This window comes from Trichomonas vaginalis, chromosome III (assembly GCF_026262505.1).
Source record: "Trichomonas vaginalis G3 chromosome III, whole genome shotgun sequence".
Classification (NCBI taxonomy): domain Eukaryota; phylum Parabasalia; order Trichomonadida; family Trichomonadidae; genus Trichomonas; species Trichomonas vaginalis.
In genome coordinates, this window is record NC_067205.1 from 27,325,589 (window position 1) to 27,347,378 (window position 21,790).

Below are 21,790 nucleotides of genomic sequence, written 5' to 3' on the forward strand. Positions count from 1 at the left end.
TTGAATCTACGTAAAACATGACAACAAAAATGAAAAATCTATAAATATGAATAGTTATTTAATTTTAGTACTAGTTTATTCCGAAAATTTGAATTTCCTCAAAATTGAAACAAAGGATTTTCAACTATAATTAAAGTTGAAGATATGGCCTCAAGTAATAATTTAGATAGAAATTGATTTTGTAGCAAAATTTACGAAATAAGGGAAAATTTAACAAATATAAACAAACATTTACATATAAATCAAGATTTCCTATTTTAAATTGTTCAACCGATGATAAATTAGACAAAAATTGAAAATTCTTTGGACACTCCTCATAATGATCTGCAATTAAAAGCAAAATATCGAAGAATTTTATGAGTCATTAATTCCTTTAGTGAGTGTTCATACTTTATATCATTTGTATTTCAAAATGAAACTATATAAATTGGAATATAAAGAAAGGGATGCCAAAAATTGAGAGAATGTCAGAAAGTGGTATCTGCACCCTTAAAAATTAAAATATTTTGAAAAGTTGACAAAATGAATTTTTAAATAAGTAGATGATTGAGCTAATTGGCATAAATAGTTTTTAAGTAATCTCTTACTTTATCTTTTGCAACCATCATTGCAGTTTTTACATCATTACTCTTTGCTTCGACTGAGATGAGATATATAACAACTTCAAGACTATCTTCTCTTGATGCGTGAATGAGTGGAGTTTGTCCATAATTATCCTTTGCTTCTTTATTAGCTCCAACTGAGATAAGGTATTGAACAACGCTAAGATGACCATAATGTGATGCAGAAATGAGTGGTGTATATCCATTATTTTCTTTTGCTTCTTTATTAGCTCCAACTGAGATAAGATATTTAACAACTTCAAGACGACCATTAATTGATGCATAAATGAGTGGTGTATATCCAGGTTTATTCTTTGCTTCTTTATTAGCTCCAACTGAGATAAGATATTTAACAATGTCAAGATTACCATTAGCTGATGCAATAACGAGTGGAGTAGATTCATAATTAGTCTTTGCTTCTTTATTAGCTCCAACAGAGATAAGATATTTAACAACTTCAAGTTTATGAGTAGATGTTGCAAGAAGAAGTGGAGTATATCCTTTATTTATAGATACAAGGTGATGTGATTTTTGCATCCCTGGGATGGACGATACACCCAAAATGTCACCTTTTTGGGATAACAAAATTTTATGTGTTATTAGAGTTCTGCAAACCATATGCACAATATCTATTCAGCCTGACTTCTTGTATATAGGAGTCTGGCTGAATAGATATTGTGCATGTGGCAATATAAGTAATTCCGAGATTACCATCGTGAGCTATAGTACACTATTTCTCCTTGGTCCTAGCTCAGTTCCAAGGATATCAGTGTTCAAGGATTTGGCAAGGTCCTTCTGAAGTCTCTCATTCGATGAGAGATTTCGGAAGAACCTTGCCTTAAAGTATTCCAATTCTTGTTCTCTTGTTCCTGAATAGTCAGAAAAGTTATTTGACTACTTAAGGCAGAGATTATCCGAGGTCCCTCATTTGATGAGAGGCCTCGGATATATCTCTGCCTTAAAGTTGTACACTTGTAGTCAATTAGAATGTAAGTATACACGGATAGGACAGCTTTCTTTCTGAAGTCTTAGATTTGATGAGAAGCCTCAGAAGAAAAACTGTCCTATCTGATAATAAAAGGAGTTTCAGAAGCTCCAGAGCTCCCTTTCGTAAGGAATGGGAGCTTTGAAGCTCCTGGTTCGAAGATGTGCTTCGCATCTTTCATCAGCATAGGACATTTACCATCTGGGACTCTGTTGATGAAGACTCAGGAGCTCCAAAGCTCCCTTTCGTAAGGATTAGGAGCTTTGGAGCTCCTGGTTCGTAGAAGAGCTTCGCATCTTTCATCAGAAGAGGCCCAAATGGTAAATAGCCTCTGCTGATGAGCTTCAGGAGCTCCAAGGCTCCCTCTCGTAACGATTAGGAGCTTTGTAGCTCCTGAAGGTAAGGTAGGATTGCTCTGATCTCTAATCAGTAGATGCCATGCCTCATTATGGACTCTACTGACAAGAGATCAAGAGCTCCAAGGACTCCCTTTTTATCTAGTGGCATTCTCACCATTTAGTAGGATCACTGATCCTACTAATGAAGTGATCACTTAATGTACGTTTTGAATAAATTGAATTTTTTTACAAAAATTTAGTATTTTTTATAAACATCACATATATATTATAAATACGTAAATATATTCTTTAATTCAAAAAATTCAATTCGGTTTCGGGCTGGGTATCCCAGCCCCAAGTATTCAATTTTATTCAATTTTTTAAGAATTTTTGGTTGGGATGCCCAGACCAAAACAAACTTTATATTTTGATGTGTAGATACGTATGTGTACATCATTATTGCGTTATATATTATGTTTTTAATGAAAAAAAATCTGATTCAAAAAAAATTATCACTAATTAGTTGATAACATAAAGAAAAAATATATAAATTGTATGTTTTGAGAGTATTTATCCACATTCACTTAAGGGTTTCGTTTTGCTAAAATTGTCACTTTTATAGCATATTTGTTTTTGGATGTTTTGCGAAACCAAAAAAAACTATGATATACAATGTGTGTGTAAAGAAAATACTTTATTTACTAGTTAAAAAATCATTTGGTATTGATCAAGTTATTTTTTCTGGATAAGATATTATATGGATAATTGGATAGAAAATACAATTATATAATCTTGTACCTGTTTAATTAAGCTAATTGTCATCAGAAACTTGTAATTTTTATGAATTTCAGATTTTCTTTTCATTACTGCTTTTCTTAATAGGTCAAGTTCTTATTTACGTTATAAAGTATGATATTTACAAATATCAAGTTATCGTGTTTTTTGAGAAATTATGAGAAACAAACAAAAATGAAAAAGATAGGAATAGCAATGAATAGTGATGTGGGTATAGAAAATGTAAGAGATATGAATGCAAAGCAATCAGTATTTAGGACATTGACCATAGATTTCGAAAAAAAAATGCTGCATATTGAGCGAAAACTATGATTATATTATAAGGCTGTCATTTAAAGCATAATGAAACTATTCCCTTTTCATTTTAATCGAATAAGATAGTAAAGATTTTTGAATTAGCTAGAAACTGATGAGATGTTTTCACAAATCAGATTTTTAATCTCTATAATGCATAATTCACTCAATATCTCAATTTTGATATTGCGAGATATTTTTGCTATCGGTTTCGCAATTTTGACACAATAGCAAGAGGGTTCTATAAGCATTATTATCAACGTAGAATCTGAATATCATATCAGAAAATGTCGCAAATCTGACATTTACCCGACCAAATAGCAAAAATAATTGAATACTTTTCGCAAAAACTTTAAAAATCGATAAAAATATGAAATATAGATATTAAAGAGACTTTTTATATAATATTCATAAAGATTTTCCAAAAATATGATACCGCAAAATTAAAAAAGTGACGTCTTGAGTGGAGTCAAAGGTCGAAATTGCTAGCTAAATGTTTTTTTAGCGAAATTGCGTATTGTATGTTTTTTTCGCAAAACGAAACCCTTAATTCACTCATATGAATTTCATTAAATAGTGTCTTTTTACTCCCAAATTTATTTTGTATTATTGAAATCAAAGAAAAAAAACTTAAAAAATTTCTCGAAATTTTTATTTTTTAAAAAATTTTGGATTTTATATTAAAAACTGACACTGGGAGGACGATAGGGCTGGGATTAGAGATACCCCGCTCACTTGGGAAAAATACGGATCTATAACTTTATTTTCTTTTTCTTCTTTATTAGCTCCAATTGAGATAAGATATTGAACAACGTCAAGTTTACCATATCTTGATGCCCAAAGGAGTGGAGTATATCCAAGGTAATCTTTTGCTTCTTTATTAGCTCCAACTGAGATAAGATATTGAACAACATCAAGTTTATCACCAAGTGATGCCTGAGTGAGTGGAGTAGATCCATAATTAGTCTTTGCTTCTTTATTAGCTCCAACTGAGATAAGATATTGAACAACATCAAGTTTATCACCAAGTGATGCCTGAGTGAGTGGAGTAGATCCATAATTAGTCTTTGCTTCTTTATTAGCTCCAACTGAGATAAGATATTGAACAACATCAAGTTTATCACCAAGTGATGCCTGAGTGAGTGGAGTAGATCCATAATTAGTCTTTGCTTCTTTATTAGCTCCAACTGAGATAAGATATTGAACAACATCAAGTTTATCACCAAGTGATGCCTGAGTGAGTGGAGTAGATCCATAATTAGTCTTTGCTTCTTTATTAGCTCCAACTGAGATAAGATATTGAACAACATCAAGTTTATCACCAAGTGATGCCTGAGTGAGTGGAGTAGATCCATAATTAGTCTTTGCTTCTTTATCAGCTCCAACAGAGATAAGATATTTAACAACTTCAAGATGACCTTCTTCTGATGCATAAATGAGTGGTGTATATCCAGGTTTATTCTTTGCTTCTTTATTAGCTCCAACTGAGATAAGATATTTAACAATGTCAAGTTTACCATTAGCTGATGCCCAAATGAGGGGAGTAAATCCTTTATTATCTTTGGCTTCTTTATCACAACCACATTCGATGAGTGATTGAACAAGTCTAAGATTTCCATTTTCAATTGCAAAGTGAAGAATATTCCTATCAGGATCCCATTTATCTTTTTCAGGAGCAATCTTTTGCCAAAGTCCTTCTTCGATTGATTTTGAAATCATTTCATGGTTTCTTTTCGAAGAAAGTTCATCAAGGAATTTGTAAACGGTTTCAAAATCACTAGATTCCTTAAGTTCTGTAATTTTAGTTAAAATATCTCGTGAATGATTGTAATTTTCATTAGTTTGACTGATTGTCATATCTTTGGTCGCATTTTCACTTTCATTTTCATTTTTATTTTGAAAAGCTTTCTCGTTCGTAGAATAGTTTATTACTTTCTCATTCTGTTTTAAAAAATCAATAATACCATCAAATATACTGAATTTCATGTATCTATTTACAGATTTCAGAATTAAAACGATTTCTTCGATGTTTTTGATAGTAACATTTGCTTTTCGTGTACAGATATATAAGTCTTTGGTATTGATAGTTGAATGAGATTGTTTGAGAAGAGTAACGTATTGATCAGCTGTCAAACGTGTATATTTCATGATTGTTTTGATGTTTTCGATATCAAATGTATCAAAGAAGTTTTCATTGTTAATGTAATTGCTGATATGAGCAGCAATGTATTCGAAATTCAGATCCATGTCCTGTTTCTTTTTTGGAAAAAAAATCGTTACTATACAAAATGTGAACAAAAATAAAATCATGTTTTATTTGCATATGGATAAGCATGTCTAATTCTAATACAATTTGTATTTTATTGAATTTTTTTTTTCTTGAATATGTTCTTGCATGCTACAGATATAATATTATATCAGATACCAAATCTAAAAGTTCTTAAAGGAAAGCTAAAGCCCTATTTTTTGAGTGGAATCAATTTTCAAGAATTATTTTCTTTTATGATTAACCAATGTTTGCCATAAGTACATTAAAAACAATGATGTCAAAAATGAATGTACGATTTTCGAACATGCTGATGTAAAAAAAATTGGGGTAACATTGAACATTAGAAGGATTACGTAGTAGGATTTTCGATGGATGCAATTGAATCTAGGATGTGCTGCTGTTTTGAGTAGAATTCTTCATCTACTTCAAACTCATCTATTTGTTCAGCAAATTCAGCAAATTTAGCAGGATTTTGATCGATAATAGAGTCTATCAAACATATTAGTTTGTTATTTATTGCTTGATCGTCTGCATCTGAACATAGATCAATTAATAATTTCCAGATTTGATCCTCAATTACGATTACATCAGTATTTAATAGGGAATGTAGAATTTCAAGTATTAAATTAGAGACAGAAAGTCTTATTTTGGCGGGAATTCTTTCCCAGTTTGAAATATAAAATCCAAAAAAATTAGAATCAAACAAATTCTTAGCAAATAATGAATCCTTTAATGAATAATTAATGAAAAAATTGATGGCATAAATAGAATAATCCCATATATCTGATGTGGCACACGAAATAAACTCTTCAAGAGTAGAAGTTGTTATTATTCTATCTATCATTGGCGGATCTAATTTTGAGATGATTATATTATATATCGTATATGAATTAATAATAGATTTTCTATCAATTTCATAATCTTTTGACATTTTTTCACGAATTGGCTTTTCTCGAGGCATTTCGGATATTTTCCCATTGACATAAGGTAAGGATGAGAAAACTATTTCCAAAATATCATTTTCTATAAAATATTCGATTATATCTGGAAAATGATCAAGATAAGAAGCAACAATTTGAGATCCAATGTCATACATATGATATCCGTATATTATGGTTAGGACCATGCTCAATTTTTCTGCAATTTCTCTTGGAGGATTATTTTGAATTATTATATTTGTAATAAAGCCTATATCTCCAAATATTATGTCTTCTTCTTTATACTCAATCCTTTCTATTTGTTCCAGCATCATTTCAATGCCATTGCATTCATAAAAAGTTTCCAAAAGTGAATGGAATTTATAAAACAAACTGGAAAGCATCTCGTATGAAACTTTAACAAAATACACAACATCTCTCTCCTTATCTAGTCCTTGTATCAAAAATGAAATTAAATTGGAATTTGCAATTTCTTCTTCTTCAATCTGAGTATACCTTAAGGGTGCGCCCGGGAGGATCATGTAAACTTCAGAATTTAGAACCTTAATTTTTAAGCAATAACTTGGTACCTAAATAGGTAGGAAAACTCTAAAAATATCAAAAAATACAACTTGGCTCCATAATAATCCTGTCATGGTGGCTGTTTGTATCCCCTAGTATTTTCCTCTTGAATCTCTTTTTCTGTCGAAATTAAATTCAAATCTCAGAAGTAGAAGTGAATAATCGACTTATTACTGCTATTATACGAATAAATAAATTCATTATATTATTTTTATTTACATAATATCTGTTTGAAGTCCATAATTCTATAAATTTTTCTTCAAAAACATTACAATCTTGATAGTTTTGATACTGTTTAATAGGTTTTTGGCACCTTATTTAGTATTTACTACGTATAGAGTCGATCTGAACTTAATTTTCGGAAATTTAAAATATTTATTATAAGTAAAATCTGATTTGAAATTTATGTTTAACTACTCATATCTTGCATTATCCTGAGTAGCTTTTGTAAAAATTCATCAAAAAAGATTTCAACGTGCTTTAATTTTTATTTTTTAAAATAATGCATATTATTATATAACTAGCATATTTACAAATTTTAGTGCTTTCAAAAATTTAATCCTCCTCCTCTCAAATAAACGTACATCCGTGTGGCCTGTTTTTTGCAAAAAATAAAATTTCATTTTTTATGCTTAAAAAGTCAGAATTTTTATTTGCTTCTGGGATATATGATGGCTATATCAGATGCCCATTCTTTTTAATACTCAACATTAAACATAAAACTTAGCCGTTAAGGCTCTTCTGAAAATATTTTTTTTCCGAAAAATTTTCGAAAAAAATCAAAAAATTTAAAAATCCCCGAATCTGCAGGAATTTTAAAAAATTCTTTTTAGTAAAACTTAAAGATATTGTATCAGATATATTGGTATGGGCAAATTCAATTTTAATCAAATATTCATCGAGATATTAAGTTAACGAAGCTTTCAAAATTGAGAGGGTAATCCTCCTCTCAAATAAACGTACATGCGGGTGCACCCTTAACACTTTTTCAAAAAAAACATATAAGATATACGACTTCTTGAGAAGTATTTTCAACAGATAAATTGTTTAAAATCTCCAAACACATTTTAGAAGCCATTGCATCATTTAAATAATCAATATATGTTGGATCTTCAATAAATTTGATTGATAGACGTGATGCAACATTGCAGGCTAAAATATAATTTTTATCATTTAGATGTGATTGAGATAGTTCATAAAGCGATTTGAATTGGTTGAATTTAAGTTCATATTGCTTCTCATCAATAGGAATTTCTCTTTGAATGTTAAAAAATTCATCATCTTTATAGTCCATACAATTTGAAAAAGTGACGATATTTATGTGACAAAAATGATGAGATTGTCACTTTTTCAGGAATTACATCAGTTTCTTCATTTCATCCTTTACATTTATATTATAATGAGCACGAATGAATAAGTTATAGTGTTATCCTCAATATTATTATTATATTTTCCTGATGTGTTTTTTGATAGATATTTTCAAAGAAATGATGATCAAAATAGTATTTGGCATCACTATTATGAAGGAATTGATCCTCCTTCAGAGGTCATTACAGGTAAAGTTGAGAATGTCACAGCAACATATAACAAATGCTTTGCTTACATTTGCAAGTTCATCAACCTTCAAAATAGAGCAGTTAATTTCACAGATAAAGTTGACTACTGGATTTTACTTTTTGAAACAGTTTTTGAACAAGGTCCTGGTACACTATTTATATCTAATACTAATAATACTGCCATTATTATTGATAAATTTTGTTCATTTGAAAATCGAACTCCATCAATCGGGCAATTTATTTCTTTCTGGGCAAAAATCAACACAACAATCCTCCGAGGATCCATTTGTAATGGAGGAAATAGTTCAGTAGATAGTATGATTGAACAATATAAAGCAATTGGATCTCTTTCAAAAGCAAACATTTCTAACTGTATTTCATCAAATAGACCGGGTTTTGATTATCAGCACATTGAATCAACAATAAAAATTTCATTTTGTAATTTTGAGAATCTAACTGCAACTGGACATACTATTACTGAGTTTTATCATTGTACAGGAAGAATTGAACGATGTAATTATATAAATAATTCTCAATATAAAGGTGAATATTCGGGATTAGTTGTTTCAGGTGATAGAGTAGATATTTTTTATTCATCTTTCCAAAGCAATCAACAGAGTAAAGATGGATCTTTATTTGATGGACAGATTTATATACATCAATGTAGTATTGATAATTTTTCATCTATAGGAAGTGCTTATACATCAAATCAAGGTGAATCTTCATTTAAGATTATTTTAAAGTTCATTGATTTAGGACCATGTGATGCAAATTTTGATTCTGTATTATTATTTGAACCAAAGAAAGAAAAGAAAAATTTTTCATTACGTCCATGCAAAAAATCTATTTTCGGAAAGTTTTCTATTTTTGTTTTGTTAATTATTAAACGATAAGAAATTATCAAATCATGTAATTAAATTTGTTACCGAGAAGTTCTTTCTTTCTGAAGATCAGAAGAAAATCTATGAAAATTATGCAGTATTCACGGTATATCATGATGTCGTTTCATGACTTATTTCACACGATTCAGATGTAAACATCAAGACTTCATGTCCAAGAATAAAATTCAAACATATTTAATTTGAGAAATCATGCTAAGTTTAAATTAATCTTCTTGTTTTTAAAAATTTATGGAGCTAATTAGACAAGTCTGATGATTTGGATAAATTGACTCAGAAGTGACTGATATATGATTAGGCTGAAAGAGATAATGAGCTCATGCTTGAAATTTCAAAAACTAACATGAAAAAAATTGCAAAGTTCATAACATTGATATTGCAGCATTCTTGAAGAATTAGTAATATGTATAGATCAATTTAAAGAATTATGTAGATTGTAATAATCTTGAATCATTTTTATTTCATACAGACTAATGATATGTTAGCAAATGTTTTGTTTATTCCTTCCCTTTATGAATATTGCATCTCATATAGTACATGTATCAATACAAAAAAAAATATGGACTAACTACTCTTCATTATGCAGCTTGGGAAAACAGAAAAGAAACAGCTGAGCTTTTTATTTCACAGGGTTTGAATATCAATGAAATAGATAAGATGGAAAAACGGCTCTTCATGCTGCAGCAATTTATAATAGAAAAGAAACAGCTGAAATTCTTTATTCACATTGTCATAATTGAATAGATCTCCCCAAATATTTTGAAATTTGACTATATCCACCTTTGGGAGAACGGATTCGTTTTTTTTTTTGAAAATGAAATCCAGATCGTCCTCAAAACTGCATCCTTATTGGATGATATGTTGGTAATTACTATCCAACATATTTTGAATGCTTCCTAATTAAAAGAAATAAAGAACAAGGAAATTATGGTAAAATTTTAATCAAAAGTAATGCTTGAAATCTTGTACCTTCATAGATCAATGCATAAATATTGGAATCAGTATGCAATTGAATTCTAATTCTAACCATGGAAAACGAAGATCTTGTAAAACATAAAAAAACAATTATTGAATGATAGTTTATTGATATTTATGTATTTTCTGCCAATGCGTTATCTTTTAGCCTTAAAATATAAAGAATAAGGTAAATTTGGACTATTTGATTAAATTTAGGATGTGGAAATAAGTTTCCAATATATTTTACTATGATTGGAACTTACTTTTTGATGTTTGGGAATCAGCCTAGCATTTTTTTAACCTTTCACAATTTGAAATATTCGTCACTTTTTAATAATCTTACAAAAAAATCGATAAGAAATATTGATGTTAACAATATACATAGAGCATAACTAACAATTTTGCTATTTTCAGAAGAATTGAATTTTTCTTCGACGGATTTGGACCGATTTTTTCTACTGTATAGATAAAAAATAATTAGTTTTTAAACATTTTGAATTATTTTTGAGGGTCTTTTTTTTCACAATTTTGAAAAAGATGGATTCAATTTGCTTCCCTATTACGAATAATCTTCGTGGATGGAGCAATTTCTTCCATTTCTTTCATTTAGTCACATCTAAGCAGGATAAATTTGCTACTTTCAAATTTATGATTGAAATGCTGCTTCCAGTATTTTGGTTTTTTAAATTATCGATGTTTCCATTGACAATCAGCACTCTCAATGACTCAACATATGCAAGGTTTTTTGGTACCATCATTTATCAGGTAATCTCACCTGAATTTCTTGGAACAAACTATTTTACTATCTTTTTACTGGCTTTTGCGATCTTCTTCACACTCTATCTAACATATTACTACTTTAGACGTGACCAGTTGGTTTTTCATCATGCACAAGCCCCTATTTGTTTCATTTTGCAAGATTTGGCACCAGTTTTAGTGAATTATACAGCATCATGCATGTGGCATTACATAGAAAAGCTTATTCTCGGCGAACAGCCTTATTTTTATTTATCTTCTGCCATTTTTTCCTTTATTATATATAATATTTACACTTTCATTGGTGCGCTTTTCCATTATAGTATTACAAAAAGGGATTCTCCATGCTACTCTTTCTGGAAACACTTGCATTTCTTCTATGTCAACTTAGTTATAAATCTTGTTCAGCAAACATGGGCAATTCGAAAGGTTTATGCCAGAGGAATATTTCCATGCCTAGGTTTGAGCTGGTTAGCCTCTATTTGCCTGCTTTTTTGGAACTTTTCCTTCCCATATTTTACAAAATTCTCAAATTCTTACGGTTTTGAGATCTACGGTGTTTCATTAACATATCTAACACTAGAGATATCCTACTATGCCGGACATATCAGTTTAATCTTCATGATTTTGTCATTTTTCATTACTTATCCAATATGGAATTCTTTCATCTCCCATGTGTTTTTCACTATCGGATGTAGATTTTACCAACGTTCTTTTGACAAATATTTGGGAAATCTTTCTGATGGAGATGATTTTAACTATATTCGGCTTCCGAACATCTCAGAACCTCGTCATAAGTCTCTTCTACACTTTGCGTTAGTTACTGACTACGAAGATCTCCATTCTCTGCTAATTGCAGCAATTGATTCAGATAGAAGTGAAGAGTTGACAATAGAATGCGCCAAAATGCTTATGATCAGCTCATCAATACCACACAGGATCCGTGAGAAGCTTTTCCAAATAGATATTAAGAAATTGTCAATTTCTGCAAAACACTTCTTGTGTGAGCTCCAATACGAAATGAACAAGTACAGATTATCAGAAATAGACATATCCGAGAGAATCAGCTTCCTTCAAAACGAAAAACTGAAGACAAAAATCGCATTATACGCTTTTTCAAATTCTCTTTGCGATTCACAGTATTTCAAGTACAAATACAATCTCATTGTCAATTTCGCATTGATGTCCCACAGTTTCAAACAGATGTGCAACTATTCTGTTTCATCAACACCTTTATCACAGGATTTGCTGTTTATGTTCAGTGATTACCTGTATAAATGTGCTGGAGATCATGTTCTCATCAACAAAATCAACGAAAAAGTTCAAAATTTGAAAGGATCTTTGATTCAAACAGGAGAAATGAAGCCAGAAGTCATTGTATCATCGAACACGTTAGGTTATGAGTCAGATTCTCAAGACGAATTCAGTAAAAAGATTATGAATCAAAAAGCTTTGGATTCTACATCAGATACGTCATTAATGTGCTTCAAATTCCTTTCTTTATGTATAATAGTTGATCTTTTCTTCCCTCCAATGACTATGTACAAATATACGAATTCTATTGAGTTCATTCCTGATGCTTTCTTCAATTACATGCACTCTCCTTCCTTCTTTAAGTCGTATTATACTATTGTGAACATCGAATGGTTCCTAAATTCAATGAATTACACTTTAGGAAACAATTCTTTGCCATCAAAGTACAAATGGATCGGATATCACATTTTAGCACAATATCTCAATGTAGCGAAGTGTCCCAAAGACAATCAGAGGGTTATCAATGTAGAAAGCTCAGAATTGATCAATTTCAAAGAAAAATTTTATAATTTTTGTTCGAAATTGTTCATACAAACGAAAGATGACCCTTATTACTGGAAGGCCTTGCAGGATGGACATCAAAGCCTCGTATATATGTATGGTTTGTTCACTCCTTTAATTGATAGATACATTGACTGCGCATCTTCAATCAAAATGAAGGTAAGGACGAATCACATTGTGCATACGACCATTGCTACCATTGTTTTAATGGTTTTCGTGGCAATATGTCTGTTGTATAGTGCGAAATCTGGAATTCGGAAAGCATTAAACGTTTTTAGTGCGATAGAGACCCAAACTCTTGATGAATTCAGGTCTTCCCTTTACGTACAGATACATCACCAGCCTTCATATCGAACAGAAGACCACGAATTGAACGATGACGGCGCATTAGACTTAGAAGAAATAGAAGCAGATGATTACCAGCAGAATTTCGATGACATGAATGATTACACTGAACTCATTGACAAATCCCTTAAAATGCCAATCCAATTATCCATTTTCGATCCGGCCAGAAACTTGACACTTTTTGTTTACATCGTCTTCATATTTATTTTTAGGTATGTTATTTGTTTCTTTGTTATTTATTATTTTTCGGCATCTGTTGTTGATATTTCCACGAAAAGTGTTGAATTTGAACATTTACTCAACAAATCGAGTTATTTGTTCTTAGAAATCAGCAGCATGTTATCGAACATCACTGGTAATTCATCAATTTATGTCAATATACCACAGAAGGTTAATTACACTGAGAAAAACAACACAGAGCTCGATAAAATTATTCTAATTTGGAATAATTTCATTGAAAATCTTGAAAATTACAGTTTCTCAGAGAAATTATCTATTATTACTAATATAACAATATCTACAAGTTCTTTTATTGTTGATCATTACAAGACGAAACAACTTTATTCTTCTCTAACTTATGCAAGAGAAACAGAAACAATTTTTTGGTTTTTAGTTTTTATTTTGATTTTAATTTTCATTGTTTTGTATTATAGATATACAACAGTGTTCAAACACACAATGAAAGATATAAGAAGACTTGTATTAGTCCTGCATTCGAAGTATTCTCCAACAGAATCAATTATGATTAATTCTTTTACTCCTGGAGCGCAAAATGACAAAAAATCAATAAATTTGGTTGAATTCTCTGACACAATCATTTCGCAGTTGTTTGATCCTGTTTTATTCTTTAACAGTGAGAATAATATCATTGACATGAACAAGCAAATAACTGCACAACTTGGATTCACTAGAGAAGACATTTTAAATGAAAAAGTCCATAAAATCATTCCCAAAAAAGAAAACAAAGAAATGTTTGATTACATTAAATTAATGTATACACCATTAGGAATTCGTGCGAAACATCAGTTTAATATTAAAGCATATACAAAAGAAGGAAATGAAGTTAATTTTAGTTCGTTTTTGGTTCCGATTTCTCATAATGGAAATTTAGTTTTTGGTTTGTTGATGAGAAATCAATCGAGAATTGAGGAACTGAAACAAGAAGTTACATTGTTAGATAAGAAAGTTAGAATATTTCTTGAGAGATTAGTTCCTTCTCCTGTAGCGAATATGATGATGGAAAACAAGATGCCGAATTATTTCACTTGTAAAGGTTGTGCTGTTATGTCTATTACATTGAAAAGACAAACAGATATTGGTACTAAAGTTAGTAGATTGGATGTGACTGATATTACGGAAATTGCTATGTCTATAATGGATAGAATTGCAGAAAATTATCCAAATATTCATAGGATAAGAACTTTTAATGGTGTTTTCATTTACGTCTCTGGATTTTTCGTTGAAGAAAAACCAAATGATTCTGTAACTTCTTTGGCTCATTTCGCTTCTGAATGCGCGGCATCTATCAATAAATCACTTGAATTTCATTCATTCCTTTCAGGAATTATCAATTACGGTGGTCCTGTTTATGGTTTGATGTGTGGAATATCTAAAACAGTTTTCGACATGTTGTCAAAACTTTTGGTCGAAACTTATGATTTTATTGACATTGTTCCACCAGGAAAATTAGTTTTGTATGAAAATGCTTATCAACAGCTGGAAAATACAACTCCTTACGTCAAATTCCAGCCAATAAGACCTGTTGAGAAGCAATTATATGTCTTGCATTCTTATATTGGAATGCAATTCGAGAGTAATTAATTATATTGTTATTTTATATATATTATGTTTGTATGTTATTTATAAATTATTCATTCAAAATTTAAATTATTTTTACCATAATTATAAAGATTCTATACTGTTTTGAAATTGTCATTCATGTTACCTTAGTAAATATCCTCCTGTTCTTGAGATTTTATTCTAAATTCATGGAAATTTAGTTCTAAATCTGATTATTATTTATTTAAACATTGGGGAACTTAAAATTCGACGTTAGCTTGTTAGATTTGAATGTTCAGATGCTTTCAGTGCCATGTGATTTTGAGATCTTTTTTCATTTTCCAGGAGTTGACGATTTTTTGAGAACAGTTTCTTTTGAAATTTATTTATAATTGAATGAGTGCTTTATATACTTAATAAATCCTATAAAATTTCAGATTTTTGAAAAAATTCAGGTAAAAAATGCTACGCAAAGAGGGAATTTTCATATTTGAAGATGATCTTTGCCAAGCATTAACAGAATCTTCCTATCAGGCATTTGATGTGTCTGAACTAAATCAGATATATCGATCTGTTGCGACTCAAGAATATCACGAAGTATTATGGAGATTGATAACTAATCGATATAAGTTACTAGAAAAGCGAGAACAATTTTCTCAAGTTAAACTCTTTCATGATGGTTATAAGAAGATTCAACTTTTTTATATGAAATTATATTTTGGAAAATGGAAACAAAAGCATGAATTAGTTACAAGTCATTCTCATTTCGACAAAAAGTCTCATATATCCATCATTTCAGACTCATCATCGAGAAGTGGAATTTCAAATTTAGATTATTGGAATTTTTTTACAAATGACAAAGAAGTTAAGAGCAAAAAAGTTAAGAAAATACCACGTAAACAATCAACAGCTAGTAAATACCTTTATAAAAAGTATTTGAACAAATGGCGAAATAAATTATTGGATAAAAAGAAGCAAAAGTTTATGAAATGGAAATCTTTGATGGATTTATGTCAAAAATCTCCGATAAACATTCCAAAAAATACTCATTCAAATCTATCAAAATGGACTGCTTTTACGACAAAACTAAAGCTACAGAGAATTCGTAGTAAGTCTAAGAAATACATAAACTACAAACGCTTTATCGATCTCAAAGAAAAATTAGTAAAATTCGTTAATGAAAAAGAAAAAGAAGAATCGAGAATTTACTTGTTGCAAAGATCATTTTCCTTATGGTATTCACGATTATCCTACTTACAATCAATTGAAACCAACATTACGATGGATTTGATTGTATCTCCAACCATTTCAACAAAAGTCGATGATTTTGTAACTAAACCTGACTTTGACAGCATGAAAACGCTCAACACAATTGTACAATCTCAAAAAATTCAAGATATCGAAAATTATCAAAATTTATATCGTCCAAAAGTTGGATTTTCAGCATCAATGTTTGATTTTATCAAGATGTCTGCTAGAAATCTTGAGAAATTTGAGAAAATACCAGAAATTCCTCAGATATCTCAAGAAAATAATGTTTCTACTACAGACAATACATCTACTTCATCTCCAAAGAAGAAGAAAGTCAAGAAAGTTAAGATTTCGAACGTTTCTGAAGAAAATGATAAAAATAATCCAACACCACAAAGAAAGAAGATCAAAAAGCATAAAAACAATGAATATCAAGATGTTCCTAATAACAATTCTGAAGAACAAATCTCTGTAAAATCAAGAGATCTAAATAATTCTCCACAAAGCGTCAAAAGCGGCAAAGGCTACTTTGACAGTATTTCAGAGGATTTGTGTACTCCAATTGTCCATGTTCCTCAGCCAAGATTTGCAAATTCTGTTTCTCCTCATGTAAAAAGGAAAAGAAAAGTCCAAGAAGAAGAAAATCCAAGCAGTGCAACTAAGAAACTTCCTCCGTTTCTTCCTATGCCAAATGTTAAATCTCCAAAGAAAAAGAAATCAAAGAAACAAAAAGTTGATGAAATTCAAAATGAGTTGGAAAAAATGCTTAACGACGAGTTAGAATTTTTGTTACAGAATCAGACTGATAATATCTTGATTTCAATTGATTCTGTAACAAAAGGAGAAGAAATTAAAGAAGATGAACCTGAATCTCCTCCAAAGAAGAAAAAGAAGCACGCCAAAACTCCACAAAGACAAAGAAAAACCAAGATGTATCCAACACAAGAAGAAGAAACTTCTCCAAATCATTATTCAACGATGGATATTCCACAAAAGCACAAACATCATAAAAAACGGAATAAATCAGTGGATTCCACACCAAAGAAGTTAACTCCTGTTAAAGAAACACCAGAAACCAATGAAACTCAGAGTCTTCGTAAAAAGAAGAAGAAATCGAAGTCAAAATCTCAAAATGAAGACCAAACAACTACAACAACAATAGAAACTACAGTTGAAACAGTAGATCCTGCTCCTAAAGAAGAAAAATCTGAAAATAATTCTGAAATTCAAAATTCAACGAAGGAAAAAATAATTGGAGCATTAAATGCTCTCCTCTCACCCATAAAGAATTTTGCAGATAAGACTTCCAAAGACGATCAGAGTTCTAAAAATCTTAAATTTGATGATAACGAATTATTCTCTCAAATTTCCAAGAATCTGGAGAATGATATGTGTGATATGTTGAATAAGCAAATGCTTGCAGTTGATTCTCTCGATCAATTCAATATGAAAACGAACGATCAACAGAATTCCGCGGAGGAAGAAGACAATAATGAAAAACCGAATGAAGTAGATGAAAACAATCATGAAAGTAATGATGATAAGCAGAAAGAAAATGAAAAAGAAGAGAAATTAGATTTGGAATCCAAATCTTCTCCGAAGAAAGATGGAGAAACGAAAGATAATGCAAGTGTATCTAGTGAATCAAGCGAAGATTCTTATTCTCTTCCCAAAGAAATTGTTCTTCCTCCAAAAGAAAGAAACATTTCACCAGAAGAAGAAAATAATGAACAAAAGCCAGAAGAGCACGATTTAACATCAACAATAAAGGACTTTGGTATGTTCTTTGATTGCACAATTCAAGAAATGACAGATTCTGTAATTAAATCAAGCTTTGATGACTGTTTAACTCCTATTAACGATATATTAGTATGTGCAACTGCTAAAAGATACGAAATGATTCCGATTGGCCAGACAAAAGACGAATTTTTATCAGAATCACTTCAAACTGCAATTATTTCTGCGGCTAACTATGCTATTTGTCAGACAACTGATGCAATTAAAGATGTTATCAGTCATTACAAGCATAGTTCTGAAAAGAAGCACTTGAAGATCAAAGAAAAAGATTTCCCTGATTTATTTGATGGCATCGTTGATAACTTGGTTAAGTCTTCATTTGATCAGCTTAAAGAATTTGTTGTTATCGAAAAAGAAGAAAAAATTGAATCTGAAGAACAACAAAAGCCAAACGAACATGAAGTTCCTGAAGAAGAACACCATGAAGAAGAAAATAGTAAAGATGATACCAAGCAAATCCCAGAAATTATTCCAATCAAGATTGATATTCCGGAAGAAGAAGAGGAACCAGAGCGGGTTCCTATTGTTAAGCTTGAGATCCCTCAGAATGATGACAAAGGAGGTAAGTCTCCCACAGAAGATACTTTGATCTCAAAATATTCTAGTGGAAGCGAACAATTTATGTCGATTCCAAGCAGTATCCTTGTAAGTCCTTCAGTTAAGACAAGTAAATTCGTAATTCAACTTGAAAGTTCAAATTCAGATGAAGAAGAGGAAGAAAAGCCAAGAAACATCAGCGTAATGCCTCAATTAGATAATAATCATGAAGATGTTGATATTATCTCTCCACCAGATTCGAGTGGAGACAAAGAAGAAGTTGCATCTAATGAAGATAACTCAGTTGACGATGATTCAATATTAGAAATGCACCATAGCATTTCAACTCAACCAATTCTTCCTCCTCCTTTGGTTAATATGAGGCCTTCAAACGTATTAAGAACATCTAGTCTATCCAATTCATCAGATGACTCCGCGCAGTTGTCATCTGGTAATAGAGAGTTGAGACACGTTACATTTAACTTTGCAATGCCAAAAACAAGTCAATCTTTATCTGATATTTCCAATCAAGCCAAACAGATTGATTTCAAGTTTGATGACAAGCAACTCAAAGAATCATTAACTGTTTGTATTGCAAATACTTCAAGAAATGCTGTAAAAGGCGGAATACGTCCTGATATCTTATGTTTACCACTTTTAGGAGAAAAGATTGCTCAACAAGAGAAAGATAAATTGTTACAGCTAAGAATGCTCTTAGCAAAGAACTTTGTTTTCGATACAACTGACTTCGAAATCTCATTTTCTATTGCATTTGGCCAATTAACCCGCAGAAATATAGAATTATTGCTTGATTCGATTCACCCACAAATGAATCCTTGCGTTGAAGTAGAGAAGAATCAGCCGATATGGCGTGAAGCTATACCTGTTACAATTGTTAGAAACGACACTGTAGGTAGTTCTGATCCATATAAGATCCCAGATTTACTTAGTGCCGTTCAATATATTTCACCTTATAAATAAAATTTAACTTTGTTTGTATTCTTTATAAATGATAATACCTTTTTCCATCTTTTAATAAGGATTCTTTGGTAAATGGTCAGCCTGCTTGTATTGATAAAATCCATAAAATCATAAAACAATTATTACCGCACCATGATATAGCCAATCTTTGTATTTCCAATTGTGTTTGCAATTAGATACTATAAATGGAAATTAATGATTTAATCCAAATGAAGATAATAATTAACGGTCGAGCATTATTGTTTTATTGGTATCCCTAATAACATTCATACAAATGATATGTGTCATTGAATACACAATGCTATATAGAAAATAATTGAGTTGTTGTGAAAAAGAAATTCGAAATAAGTAACATATAGATTTAAAAAACAAAATGATCTTCAATCTTACACAAATTGAATATTATATAAAGGAACTATACAATATTCTGGTAATTGAAAACGGAAATATCCATATCAGCTGGATTTGCCTGATATTGGATCTGTTGGCAGCTCATCATCTCGAAAACAGCATGCCATGTATTAAAGTTCTTATCTGACTCATCAAATAAGAAGCCAACCGGACCTTGGAAGAAAGGTTGATTGTAAACATGAAAGGTTATTCCTTGTGAACGCTTGATTATGAAGCAGTTTGCAAATGTATTCGAATAACACCCTGTAATTGGCTTGTGAAGGTCAAATGTCTGTTCAACTGGCTTGAACCAATCATTATACGCTTTAGAGCAGCATAAAAGTTGGTGTATCTTTTCCAGTACACTATCGTCGGGTCCGAAACGCGCGAAGAAAGTGCAGAATTCTGGAATTGTAATGCAATACGTATTTTTATGGGTTAATACATAAGTAAGCATTTTTCTAGCAGTATCGTGTAGGTCTAAATTGTAATTCTTTAAGTACTGCGAGAATTGTGTCTGTTGAGCGTCATAAGTAAAAGTTTCTCCAGACGATGATTTTGAATAACTGGCACAGAACTTCATTGTGGCCGCTTCTATAAACTGTGTCAAGCTGTAAGCCCAGATGCAGTGGTTTGGAACTATTTCCTCCCATAGGAAAATTGCTTCGTTCTTAAAGCGGTTATTGTTCTCTGGGATTGGAGGATAAATGCGAACTGTCTCAAGTAGAGGTATATGCAATGCTTCATCCGTAAATTGGGGCGATGCTTCGCTTGAATCCCTCTTATTGTCAATTGCAATCAAGTCGTTTTCCGTTGACTGTGCTGTGAAACCTTCACATTTCCAAAAAGTATATGTTGATGTTCTAGGTTGACTCTGGTTGAATTTGCAAGAGCGTAGCTTGAAGTTGATTGTGTTAGGTTGTGATTTAATTACTTCAGCATATCTAGATTTATCAAGTGCAAACTCATTTGGACTTGTCCATCTAGCACCCAGATTATTCATCCTCATTGGGTCATTACTTGCCCACTTAAGCAAGTGCCATAATCTGTACGCAAATCCTTGACTCACAGGAGCTTTTCCTTTTGTTCTCTGATTATCTAGTAATTCAGGTGGTATTTGTGTACGAAATTCATCAGCAGAAATCCTCAATTCCTGAGGGGGATCGTTTCTAACAGTCATAAATACGATAAGTAAATTGAAAAAAAAATTCGTTAAAAAATATGATAACTCTGTTTAGCTAAAAAATTTAAAGAAGGAGGCAGCACTTGGACTTAAGCTTGCCATCATATGGGTCTGTTTCAGCGGCGATCTTCTTGCCTGTAAGGAGCTTGTAGAGCATAGCGAATGTGATCTTGCCATTCTTCTTGCCTGTCTCTTCGACCATGAACTTTTCAACCTGCTCCTGTGTAACTTCCTTGCCGCAGTACTTGTGGATAGCGATAACTTCCTTGCATTCGAGGGCCTTAGAGCGATCCTTATCGAAGGCACGGAAGATAAGCTTGTATGTGTAGAGGTCATCGTTGTTGACAACGGCCTTGACCATGTCCATGAATTCCTCCTTTGTAACTGTGCCGGAGTTATCGATATCAATGCCACGGAACATGACGTCTGATTCCTCCTGTGTGCATTCCTTGCCCTCGAGCTCGGCATAAAGAGCGTTGAATTCCTTGGCCTTCATCTTGCCATCCTTGCCTGTGTCCATTTCATCGAACTTCTTTTCGAACTGGGCAATTCTCTCGTCACTCATTGTGGAAAAATGCAGTTTTTGAGTAGGTTCCCTGAAATTGTTAGTTTACGAAAAATTGAAAGGAAAAAACGGATTTTCAATCACTTGATTTTCGATTTAATTAGAGTTATCTTTGGATGATGAGTAAATCCAACTGAATGTAGAAAATATTGAGAAGAATTGTACGTTTTTTTATATATCGTTTCGTCCGTTAGTGA

The 21,790-nt window shown here is 31.4% G+C and overlaps 6 protein-coding genes across 6 annotated transcripts, besides 3 other annotated features; 2 read left to right on the forward strand and 4 right to left on the reverse strand.

The window, feature by feature from the left end:
* The first annotated feature begins 460 nt into the window (after window positions 1-460).
* Window positions 461-493: a mobile genetic element.
* Window positions 494-551: 58 nt separating this feature from the next.
* On the reverse strand, window positions 552-1,139 carry TVAGG3_0773790 (ankyrin repeat protein family; the record flags this gene model as incomplete). The annotated part of the gene is made up of 1 exon (XM_001322409.1): window positions 552-1,139. One exon carries the CDS (start codon window positions 1,137-1,139, stop codon window positions 552-554), a length of 588 nt encoding a protein of 195 aa, XP_001322444.1.
* A 543-nt stretch (window positions 1,140-1,682) lies between these two features.
* Window positions 1,683-1,986: a mobile genetic element.
* A 1,673-nt stretch (window positions 1,987-3,659) lies between these two features.
* On the reverse strand, window positions 3,660-5,262 carry TVAGG3_0773810 (ankyrin repeat protein family; the record flags this gene model as incomplete). The annotated part of the gene is made up of 1 exon (XM_001322410.1): window positions 3,690-5,261. One exon carries the CDS (start codon window positions 5,259-5,261, stop codon window positions 3,690-3,692), a length of 1,572 nt encoding a protein of 523 aa, XP_001322445.1.
* A 1,460-nt stretch (window positions 5,263-6,722) lies between these two features.
* Window positions 6,723-7,759: a mobile genetic element.
* Window positions 7,760-10,736: 2,977 nt separating this feature from the next.
* Window positions 10,737-14,970, forward strand: TVAGG3_0773830 (adenylate cyclase protein; the record flags this gene model as incomplete). Its single annotated transcript, XM_001322411.1, has 1 exon — window positions 10,888-14,931. The coding sequence occupies one exon, from the start codon at window positions 10,888-10,890 to the stop codon at window positions 14,929-14,931; it is 4,044 nt and encodes a 1,347-aa protein (XP_001322446.1).
* Window positions 14,971-15,351: 381 nt separating this feature from the next.
* On the forward strand, window positions 15,352-19,479 carry TVAGG3_0773840 (uncharacterized protein; the record flags this gene model as incomplete). Its single annotated transcript, XM_001322412.1, has 1 exon — window positions 15,352-19,455. One exon carries the CDS (start codon window positions 15,352-15,354, stop codon window positions 19,453-19,455), a length of 4,104 nt encoding a protein of 1,367 aa, XP_001322447.1.
* Window positions 19,480-19,870: 391 nt separating this feature from the next.
* On the reverse strand, window positions 19,871-21,025 carry TVAGG3_0773850 (Initiator binding protein 39 kDa family; the record flags this gene model as incomplete). The annotated part of the gene is made up of 1 exon (XM_001322413.1): window positions 19,871-21,025. The coding sequence occupies one exon, from the start codon at window positions 21,023-21,025 to the stop codon at window positions 19,871-19,873; it is 1,155 nt and encodes a 384-aa protein (XP_001322448.1).
* Window positions 21,026-21,073: 48 nt separating this feature from the next.
* Window positions 21,074-21,593, reverse strand: TVAGG3_0773860 (calcium-binding protein family; the record flags this gene model as incomplete). Its single annotated transcript, XM_001322414.2, has 1 exon — window positions 21,093-21,593. The coding sequence occupies one exon, from the start codon at window positions 21,591-21,593 to the stop codon at window positions 21,093-21,095; it is 501 nt and encodes a 166-aa protein (XP_001322449.1).
* Between the last annotated feature and the right edge of the window lie 197 nt (window positions 21,594-21,790).